The following is an 11,625-nucleotide window of genomic DNA, read 5'->3' on the forward strand; positions in this document are numbered from 1 at the left end:
TGTGGTTTCTTAACTGTGTGGCATACCTGGATTCTTTAATTTACTGAATGTTTGTTCTGCCTTGTTCGAAAGGCTGCGCTCTTGGCAACAAATGTCAAGCTCACTAAATGTCAAGTGGGAATAATATTTACCCACTGGTATGTTTTTCTTTGTAATTTTCTTTTTTGTTGTAGAGTTTTATTAAAGTAGCAGGGCAGGAGCTAAAAGGAAGAACATATATTTCATAACCACTACTTTAATGGAACTGCTTCTGGTGCTGGTGTGTGTGTGTGTGTGTGTGTGTGTGTGTGTGTGTGTGTGTGTGTGTGTGTGTGTGTGTGTGTGTGTGTGTGTGTGTGAGAGAGTGTGTGTGTACTAGCTATGGAAATACTGTTTGTCGCCCCTTGTGGAGGCTCTCGAGCACACAGAAACAAAACAGAGCTGCATTCAAGATCGCGCCCAGGCACAGCGAGTGTATGATAACGCCATCCTCTTCATTGTACAACTAAGAATTTACACCACAGATCACAGGCTGAGGATGAAGTCTGCACGGTAGTCTTAAATTAATCAAATAACCATTTGTCGTGTCAGAAATGCTGTGCTGCGTCCCTCTCTGCGCGCGGAGTGTTCACGAACGCCCAGCCCAAGGCGAGCTGCTGCTGCCTACTTCCTGGATCCACAGCAACAGATGAACAGGCTGGTTGGCAGGAGCTTTTCATTCTGTCCTGGTTAAACACAAGAAAAGCTTCGGGTTTTCACTCCAACATCGTCGGCTTGTGTTGAGGAGTGTCGCCGCTCTGCCGCGATGGTGGAGACTCCAGTTGGCTGTCTGTTCGAAGACATCCAGTACGAAGACATCGAAGTTGAAGCGGTAAACTTACTAACAGCAGCTCAGCATAGGGAATTGACGTCAGCTCTGCATGGGGGGTGGGTTAGGGGTAACGTTAGAGTTTAAACGCAGTTGGGCATTCTTTGTATCCATGAGTGAGGCTGAGGTAAAGACAGCCTGGAAGTTACCTGCACTGTGAGAGTGGAACACTGAGGTCTGAACGAACAATGAAACACTGTACTAGTGGAAAACTTAAACGCATCTTGTCAAGCACAGCAAGGCCCCAGCTTTTAGAAGGGCAGAGGAGTCGTAACATGTGCACAGGGACTCAGTTGTAGCTACTTGCAAACGTGCGGAAGTCATTTAGTTTGCTGTTAAGGCAGGAAAAGTGAGAGCCCTTAAACCCAAACAAAACACCAGACTTGTCCTGTTTACCACTGCCAGATTCATCTGCTTGGGGGGGCTGTGTAAAAAGGTACTCTGATAAAAGTAAAAAGTAGGTCAGTTAACTCTGAGGAGGGGGTGGTGACGATGTGTTATATGATAGAACTATTGCATTAAAGGCCACCCCTAGGCTACAAAATGAACAGGATAAACATATTACACTAGTGAAATAACATCACCTTTCTATGGTGTGAAGGGCAGAAGGGCAGTAGATTTAAGTCCACAGAAATGAGGGAACTATCTTAAGGGTTAAGGATGATTTTGGAATTTGTTAATGCTTGTGAATGATAACCATTCGTCAGAGATGCTGGCAGTTGGTCATGACAGAAGGTCAGTCATACTGAATACTGCGCAATATTTATTCTTTTCATATTCATTTGAATGGCTAGTATAACTTTTGTCTAATAGTTACGACTTTACTGATGAACCACACATCTGCAGAAGAACATTTGGCTTCAGGATCAGCCCTGAACTCACACCTCCCTCTCTCACTGTCGCGCACTGTGAGGATGTTATTCCCTACTGTTTCTACACTGGATTCACTTAATTAGAAATCTGCTGCAGGTGGCCCATTTGAACTACGCACATGTCTGCAATTCCAGTGCCTTAATTTCTTCCACCACAACCACGTTCCTTCTGCACAACTGTCTGGTGAATAAGGCGTTCTGTTCAATCAGAATAGTATACAAAAATAAAAGATAGCTGTAAAGAAAACACAAGAAATGTATACAGTACATATGAAAAATGCAAACTCAGTGTACCTACCATTGTCTACTATTGTTTTTGGTAGACAATGGTTGACAAACAACAAATTATGGAATCTGTCAAAACGTTGATGCAGTTTAAAAAACCAAGTTTTTTGCCCACAGCACTTAAGCCAAACGAACAGAAAAATGATGGTTGGTGGTTTGGTGTTTACAGGCTGCCTCTGTCCTCTCTGTTGGTGTTTCAGCGAGGGCGGGGCTTAGCACTCCACACACAGACACACATGCCGTCATATCGAAGACAGCGCGCTAGCAAGAGCTCATCACTTCAACTAACTCTCAGAAGTGAAACCACATCAGCAGATGAAAGACGTGAACTCGTAGACTTTGCGGCTGTGTGGGCAGAGTCAGATGTTCTGTTAGACAAAATCAAAAACATATGTCTGGTCAGGCTTTGTAAACAAGGAGGAGTTTATTTCTGACCTTAGTCAAAGTATTTTCCTATCAACTGAAACTCTGCTGTCTGAGATTCCTCAGGTCTGACAGCTCTGAGGGGGATTAGCTTAGTTTAGAGAATGACAAATGTCTCTTAGGCAAACAACAGAACAACTGTCTTATTAACAACAGTTTAATGGGCCATCTTGTTTAATACTTTAGTGATGTTGAAAGAGGAGATCTCTCCAACCTCTCCAGGTTCTTTACAGAGGACAACGTGTCGGTCCTGCAGATGCTTGGCTCTTTCTTTAGCACCGCTCTTCACCGGCACTTTCATATGGGCTTGCTTGTATCGTTTGCCAGCTTCCAATCACAAGTGTTGAGTTCTAGCAAATCACAGAACAGTAGAGCGGGACTTCTTGAAAAAAATAAGTGATTAAAACGGTGCGAATGAGACGCGAAGAAAGCGCTGTGAGTGACAGGAGGCGGGGCTGTGTGGGTGCTGCAGCGGTGTGTTTATCAGCTCACTGTCGGGGAGAAGAGAAGCACATTTTCAGGATCAATACTGTGGTAAATGAATTTTAAAGCCGTTTGAAATATTCAGAATCTATGTATCAAAAAATATTTTTGACAACACTAGTTTCTATATTGCATGATACATCAACTTGATTACACATTCTGATGAGTAAATATGTGGTAAAAATGTAAATAAGATGTGTATATATATAAAAAAAGAGGAACGGAGAGAGTGATGAGCCTAAACAGGTCATTATTAGAGCACCGCATTAGCATTGTGGTGCTCTGAATGTTCATATGTTTTGGACACTAGGCTTGGGTTGATTTTATTTTTTGACACCTTCCTGACATTTCATCAGGGTATGGTATATGGCGGTATTTGTGTAAAAAAACAAAAGTAAAAGCTGAGCTGCTGGTGATAGAAGTTATTGCAGCATGTGTGACATTGTCTAGCCTACAACACTGTGTCCAATATGCATTTAGCCTACTTAGACAAGTCTTGCTGGGTTTAAATATTTATGGCCTATAGTATAATGAGTTGAAAGGAAATAACACTTGTTGCCATGGATACCACCACATCAGTGGGCTGAACGGAGATGATGTGCACACAGCTTGGTCCTGTTGGCGGGCTCACCTTTATCAGCAGGACTAAACCCAAAATACTCCAGAGCTCCAGACATGTGCAACCTGTTAATGTTTCGGCATTTTTTGATTAAAATGAGGAGGGTGCAAATCTACACGGTGGCCTGAGGGCCGTTTTGGCCTGCCGTTAAACTTGACCAGTGGCAGCGATAAATATAGTTGTTTTTTTTTCCAAGGTGTCCGTGTCTCTCTCTCTCTGTTTCTCTGCCAAATATACATTAACAACCGTTAATAAGTCGGTGTTAAGAACTTCCACGCAGCTGACCATAGGGGTGGGCAATATGTCAAAAATATAATATCACGATTTATTTCAGGCAGGATCACGATTCACGATCTTATCACGATTCATTTTCCTGTTGGTTTTTATGATCAATTTTCCCATGAATTAATGTGCTATTTGCTTCTGCATTAACAGTAGCCAATAGCGCTGAATGTGCGTTACCCCATGCAGACTCTTTTTGGACTGGTTCAGCTCTCAGTGAGCCAACACTGCAGCAGACAGGGAATACAGGACTGAGATGGTTTGCTTGCCAGGTTTGGCTCTTGGCCCCCTCCGAGGCTGCCTCAGCTAATAAAGGACAGCTAGCAGCACAGCTAACTGAGCTAACTAGCTACAGATACAATCAGATACAGTCAGCGGGTTAGAAAAAGTAAATGTATCTGTATATCAGCAAACTCTGTAAATCACCTCGGTACTATATTCCCTGTTAATTCCCTGTCTCTGTGTTCGGTCCCGTTCACGCCACGTTCAGTGGGAGGCTGCTGAGCGCTGTGTCGTTGACTACTCAATCGGCTGTGGTTCTGGTGCCCAGTCCGGCGCCGCTCACTAAGGTTATCCTGGCCTGAACACCAGTGCTTGAGTAGAGGTTTAATGTTAACCACAGTACACTCCCCAGGTGGCCCGAGCTCCCAGTCTGGGCTGAATCAGCTATGACCAGTAGGCTAACTGAGCTAATTATATAAAGGCAGCTTGTTAGCCGCTACTTTGGTAACAAGTAACACTTTCTGTACATCGGCAAACTCCGTAAATCACAGAGAGTTGAGGCAGAGCAGCCGCGGGACACAAATGTTAATTTTATGACGCCCAACACAGGATTGTAACGATCTCTCTGAAAAGGCAGATCGTGAAGACATTATAATCGTTTACGATCTAATATCGTAATACCGCCCACCGTTAGTTGACCACATGTTTTAGCGTCTGTGTGCGTCTAACTGTGCATTCAAAAGCAAACGCTTTCCTGGTGGGGGTTTTATCGCTGGACTACTACAGAGTGTTCACACACACAACGCGATAATGCGAATAAACACAACCCACGATTACTACAGCGCTGTGAAACCAAAGTAAACTCTTTGCTATGATTTAATTGCAATAAACGGATCAAACTGATGCTGAAATAACTACAACATGATGCATAATTGTTAAACATATGGATTCATGCTTTGTCAGGTCTGTCAGCAAGACAGCAGGAGAACAACTTTGAAAACTCTGTTCAGATACTTTAATGTACTTTAATGGTCAGTCCCAAATGTTTGAATTTTGTTATGTGGATAATGTTCTTCCCAGAGAACATAGTGGCCTAGTGTACCTAGTTTGGTACCCATTACATCAACAAATAGGGTTAGTCTACAAAATTAGTGGTCTGGTGGTTTGCGTGAACAGGGTGGTCAAGGATGGAGTCAAATTCCTGGCCTTAATAATTGTTCCAGTGCGACCCTGGCTGAGGGAGTTTACATGGCTTAGATCTAGCAAAAACACCAATACTATGTGCAGTATCAGCTATACTACATATGGTCCACAGCATGTGGAGAAAACAAAGTTTGCTGAGGCAACTGGCACTGCACAGTTTAAACACTATCTAAATTAATCACAACAACAGCTTAAAAGATAAAATTTGTCAAGACAGATACACAAATGGAACAACATTCTCACTTCCAGTATGTGCATTTGTTAAGCACCATTCAATTACAATGGGACTGTGAACTGAAATAAAACAGCACATTGTAGTTTCTGTGTTTATTACCAAAGCCTTGATCAGTAATACAGTTAGACATACATGTGGAAAATGTAAAAAATTGTGTTGCGGGTCAATTTATGGTGTGTGCCCCTACATTTTCTGCTTGAACCCCTAAAATTTTAAGGGTACAGTGCTCCTAGTAAAAAAAAGTTAGTCTGGAGCCCTGAACAGGGCTGAACTCGCCTCTCCCTGATGAGTCGCTGCTTCTGGTGAGTGTAGGGAGTGTGTGGCTGAGCGAGAGAGAGCGAAAAGGTGAGCAGTGGAGTTTAGCAGTAAATGTATGGTGAAGGTTACTGTTTGGCTGCAGCTAAAACTCCAGTATTTGACGCTGGTTATGTTGTCCACTACAACACATCAGCGCAACACAGCATCTCTGTATCAGTTTAACAGAAAGAGGAGTGTCTGTATTTTGATGGTACTGAAAGTCATACCATCGAGATTTCTAAATACTAGGATTGTAACTATTCACCAAATCCACGTTTCGGTTCAGACCTCGATTTTTGAACCACAGTTCTGTCCATTCCATTCACTCTTTTTTTTCCCACGTTTTTTTTGGGGGGGGGTGGGGGAGGGGGGGTGCATTATTATTATTATTATTATTATTATTATATTCCATCTTGGATTAATTAAGTAGTAGTAGTAGTATTCGAAGTTGCAGGCATGATCATTCAAAATAGTCGTGTGACACTCGCAGTTGGAAGACAGCAACATTGGTTAAAGGTGTAATATTTACAAAATATAGGCCTACATCATGTATTAACTTTAAGAGATGTTATCTTGTATTGTGTGGACACGGTGGAAATTTTACATTAAGGAGTGACAGTGAATGCAACACAGCAGATGTCATTCACTAACCTTAGTTTTGGTTTTGATCCACATACGCTGCACTTGAAAACTGTATCACGGGTGAGTTTATTAAACACAGCAACTTTATCAAACGTAATGCTGATAGAGAAAGTCAGTAGAGGCACATGCAGGGAGAGAGAGACAGAAAGAGGCGGAGACAGCCGGCATGTTTGTAGTGAGAGACCTGTGGCCTGTACTACGAAGGGAGTTCAACTCAGGGTTGACAAACTCTGACCGCCTACACTGGAGTTCAGCGGTACTACAAAGGTGGATAAGATGTCGGTTGAGTCTGTTAACTTAATTGGAGTGGGTGCGCGTTCACATAAAAGTTGGGTGTCAACGGCGCATGCTCAGTATTTTCCCCAAAAGAATGCACATGGATTGTGTCGGGATATGAGGAGTTTAAAGACACGTTAAAGTTAGTTAGTTAGTTAAGCCTTTAAATTCCCATAGTAACATAGGCCATCGACGAAGCTCTTCCATCCTCTCCGGTCTTGCGCCCTCCCTCTCCAGATGTTGCCACGTCAGCCCTTCTTTCTTCATCTCCTGTTCTGTGGTTCTTCTCCAGGTGGTTCTCGGTCTGCCTCTCTTCCTCCTGCCCTGTGGGTTCCATGTCAGTGCCTGTTTAGTGATTGATTTCTTTCTCCTGAGTGTGTGCTCTATCCACTTCCATTTCCTCCTCCGAATTTGCATGTCTATTGGGTCTTGTTTGGTGAGTTCCCACATGTTGGCCTTAGAGAGGATGTTGGGCCAGTATATTCCTAGAAGCTGTCTGAGGCACCGGTTGGTGAAGGTATGCAGCTTATTAAGTATGGTGGTGGTAATTCTCCAGGTTTCAGAGCCATAAAGTAGAGTGGTTTTTACGTTTGAGTTGAAGATTTGCAGTTTGGTCTTGAGTGACAGGTTTTTTGCCTTCCAAATATTGTTTAGCATGTAGAATGTTGTCCTTGCTTTTCCGATCCTGGCTTGGACATCGTCCTCCGTGCCACCATCCCTTGAGATGATGCTACCGAGGTATGTGAAGCTGTTTACATCCTCTAGTGCATTTTGATCCATGGTTATGGGTGTGCTGTTCTTGCTGTTGACACGCAATACTTTAGTTTTTGATGAGTTTATTTTGAGACCGAGCAGAGCAGCTGTTTCCTCCAGTTTTCCAGATTTTTCCTGCATCTGTTGGTATGTGTGAGCCAGTAATGCCAGATCATCAGTGAAATCGAGATCTTCTAGCTGCTCGGTCAAGCTCCACTGAATGCCGGTTCGTCTATTGTTGGTTGTTTCTTTCATCACCCAGTCTATGCAAAGGAGGAAAAGAGAGGGTGAGAGCAGGCACCCTTGCCACACACTAGTCAGGACCTCAAATGTCTCCGATATACATCCTTCATGGAGGACTTGACATCTCGTCCCTTGGTAGGTGCTCCTTACGATGTTAATGATCTTTTCTGGGATCCCATAATGAGCCATCAGTTTCCACAGACTTTCCCTATCTACTCTGTCAAAGGCTTTTGCAAAATCTATGAAATTCACATAAACAGGCGAATTCCATTCGATGGATTGTTCAGCAATACTCCTGAGGGTGGCAATTTATTCTCCACAGGATCTGTTGTGACAGAAAGACACGCTAAAGACTAAATCTAATATCGTGGCAGCCGACAAAGCCAGGGAGGCTTGTTGGCATCGCGTTGAGTAAATTCGTTGCCTAATTATCTTCTGAGTGTTCTTATTGTAGTTCAAATCTCTATTATGTGTTTTATGGGCTCTTCTTTTATGTGTAGTCTAATATGATAAAGATGTAAAGGTACAACTGCACATAAGGTCCATTGTAATGAAAGCTTAATCTATATGTAAAAAACTTGAATATTCTCTGACATTATAGTCATACATTTATGAGAGAAACTTCACTTTGCAAGGCTGCAACATCACACACACGTCTGCCGTGTATTATACATGCAGTGGAAAGTTAGATTAGACTTTGCAATCAGATTAAGCAGTGAGGAAATACTCGAGTTTAGCCCACAATCACTATATTATCATTGGGCATATTCAGAAGAATACACCAGAGTGTTTTTCATTTTTTGTGACTTGAATTTCAGGGAATTTCTGATTTGTTCTGGTAACTTAACTTTCATCTAGGATTTGGACACGTAAAATAGTCAAAATCTCTCTCTCTAAATATGTGAAAACCCTTTAGGATAATTCAATCATAGCCTACAAATGGGCTACATCTCAGAAACTGTCCCTTTATTTAATTAAGTTCTCCTCCGTAAAGTCACAGAGGCTGCAGGGCTCGCTGTATGAACGTATGAATGCTGATGTGTACAGAATAACTTCATTTCAGCTGCAACTGCAGTGGAACAAGTCAGGATGAAATCTAAAAGTAGGCTATTTTATCACATGGTATTAATACTGTACTTCTCATCATTAACACTGAGTACAGATGTGGTGTGCAGTCCATGTATGCAGGGTAACCTCGAGTTAACCATGAACAAAACCTGCTCAGAGCAGTTTAGAGATGCAGCGTAAATTGCCATGGCAACAGACCTCAGGTAACACCTATCCGTCTTTCGTAGTACGCGTTAATTGGGAAGTTACACCCGACGTCACCAAGTTACTCCTGAAGTTACCTGGATAAGCCAGTTACCTCGCTTTGTAGTACAGGCCACAGAGGTGCAGGCGTGGTGCGTGTTACTGTGGGGAGAGGAGGAGCAGATTCAAGTAGTAAATAAACACTAAACTAAGATGGAAAATGACCTAGAATAACTTACTATCAATACAAATACGATATACACCGCCACCGCCACAATTACACTGTTAATGAGAGCACAACAGTCCAGGGAGCGGGTGTGTCGGTTCTGTCTCTCGTGACATGAGACCATGGACTTTTGTGTTGTGGTTTTGGTCTGTGGGTTAAGTGTATTAGTCATCTGACATGGATCTTAAGCTAGACGACTATACAAGCTGCATCAACACTACTGATCACAACAACGCTCCGGCAGCTATGCTAGCCGAGATAACTCTGCCCCATGAGGACTGCACACTCCTTAAGAAAGCGAACAAAAAGACTTCTGACCTTATGGAAGACATCCGACGTCTTTCAGAGGAACTCAAAAAGAAAGATTCCCTGCTGACTGGCTTTATGGATGTGGCTTCAGTACAAGCCAAACAGACATCCAGGAAACCGTGCTCTGGGACCCTTCTACCCTTCCACGGCTTTCCTCCTGCTCGACACCACATCACCAGTCGACTGGGGCTAAATTGGTGGTCCGTGGTTGCAGGAGAGAGGCTTGGGCTGCCACTCCTCCGCACATCCATCTCTCCGACCGTTTAGCGACTTAACGGCTTTGAGACTCCCTGATACGGATCCCTTTCGGCTGACAGTGCCTACCGACACTGCTGGATCTCCTCTACTGGCTGCATCTTCTGCACTGCCAGCTAACGGCGCTGGGCCTTATCAGCGGCCGTCTTCCCGGTCAAAGACCTTCACTTCCCGGAGGCTGTGCTCAGACGCTCTGGAGGCCGTCTCTACCCTGCACCGGCAGGTAGCCCTTCTCTCAGGTCTGTTACTGCTCCCCCAACACAACACTTGCTCAGACACCCCATCCTCAGTCTGTGCACAGTGTGGAAGCAGATTCTGCTCAGTCCTGCTCTGGATCCCCTTTTCTTCCCAACAACACTAATAATTGGTGACTCCATAACCAGAAACATCCGTTTCTTTAACGCTACCACTCACTGCTTCCCCGGTGCCACCATGGCTGACATTTAAAAAAAACTCCAGGACCTGATGCCGTCGCTCCCATCCTCCTTCACAAGAGTGATAGTCCATGTCGGAACAAATGACACAGCTCTTCAGCAGTCTGAGCTGACAAAATCAGATTTTAACCATCTTTTTAACTTTTTAAAGCAGTGTGGAAAGTCCGTTTTTATCTCTGGTCCCATTCCCACAGTTGGTCGCGGTGCTGGCCGCTTCAGTAGAATCCTTTGCCTCCACGACTGGCTCCAGTCAGCCTGCAGGGCTCACGGTGTGTGTTATGTCGATAACTTTAATATCCGAAAAGTGCAAATCCCACACAGAAATCCTAATAATCTATTAAGGATTAAGACAAATGCACCAACTCTAGCACCTAGAATGAATACCACTCCTTAATGTGAGATCGCTTTCAAGTAAGACTTATTTTAAATGATTTTATTTTGTCTGCAAATCTAGAACTTTTGTTTTTAACTGAATCCTTGTTGCAAACTAAAGACCATAGCCAGCTAGCTGAACTGTGTCATCCGTATAATTGTTTCAGCAAACTCAGGGTCAGTGGTCGTGGTGGTGGGCTAGTGAGCTTGCACAGGAAAAATTTTATGTCATCAAGTACGCTGTGATGAATTTGCCTTCTTTGAAGCTCTCACTCTTAAACTTGGAGGCCTGCAATATTGTCATATTTGTTATAATTTATCGCCCCCCAAAACCGCCTGGAGGATTTTTATCAGAACTTCCTGAACTTTTATCTACTCTGGTTTTAAATTATGACAGAATTGTTTGATTTAATATTCATGTTGATGACCACACCAATGTTAATGCAACTGACTTTTTAAATATGGCCACTTCTTTTAACTTAAAGCAACATGTCAAAGAACAAACACATAACCAATTGTCAGCATTTCCTCTGTGGAATTACTGGACATGACCATATCTGACCACAAATGTGTAGTTTTTAACTGAATCACCAGTTACCCGTACTGCCTCACCAAGCTCTGTGTGTTCTCGTACCCTTAATGAACAAAGCGTTCAAAGGTACATGCTTTCCGAGCCAAAGCCAACACCTGTCTGATTCCAACACCAACAATCTGGTCGATCACTTCAATCATATCTGCTTGTCGTCACTAAATATTACTGCTCCTCTAAAGGTTAGGCCTACGTCTAAAGCTAGTAAGCAACCCTGGATAAATGACAGCATTCGCAGCCTCAAAAGGGAATGCAGGAAGCAGAGCGCAGATGGAAAAAATCCAGTCTCCAAGTCCATTACCTCAGTCTGAAGGATTTATTAATTAACTACAATAACATGGTTAAGGATGCGAGAACACACTATTTTTCTGAACTCATTACTACACATAAACACAATCCCAGGTTTCTGTTTAAGACTGTGGATCAGCTGGTAAACCCAACCCCTCCTTGTGCCTCAGCTGGAAGTAATGATGACTGTGAATTGTTTTTATCTTATTTTACCAATAA

The 11,625-nt window shown here is 43.2% G+C and overlaps 1 protein-coding gene across 2 annotated transcripts in view; it reads left to right on the forward strand.

The window, feature by feature from the left end:
- Positions 1-436: 436 nt before the first annotated feature.
- Positions 437-11,625, forward strand: part of LOC123978604 (mitogen-activated protein kinase kinase kinase 7-like) — a 48,954-nt gene continuing 37,765 nt past the window's right edge. Inside the window, exon 1 of one of the 2 annotated variants that reach the window (XM_046061930.1) lies at positions 437-850. In XM_046061930.1, coding sequence (XP_045917886.1) covers positions 785-850 — 66 coding nt within the window. In that variant the 5' untranslated portion in view covers positions 437-784. The remainder of the gene's footprint in view (positions 851-11,625) is intronic. The other variant, XM_046061929.1, reaches the window with a different exon arrangement.

This window comes from Micropterus dolomieu, linkage group LG11, assembly GCF_021292245.1.
Source record: "Micropterus dolomieu isolate WLL.071019.BEF.003 ecotype Adirondacks linkage group LG11, ASM2129224v1, whole genome shotgun sequence".
Classification (NCBI taxonomy): Eukaryota; Metazoa; Chordata; class Actinopteri; order Centrarchiformes; family Centrarchidae; genus Micropterus; species Micropterus dolomieu.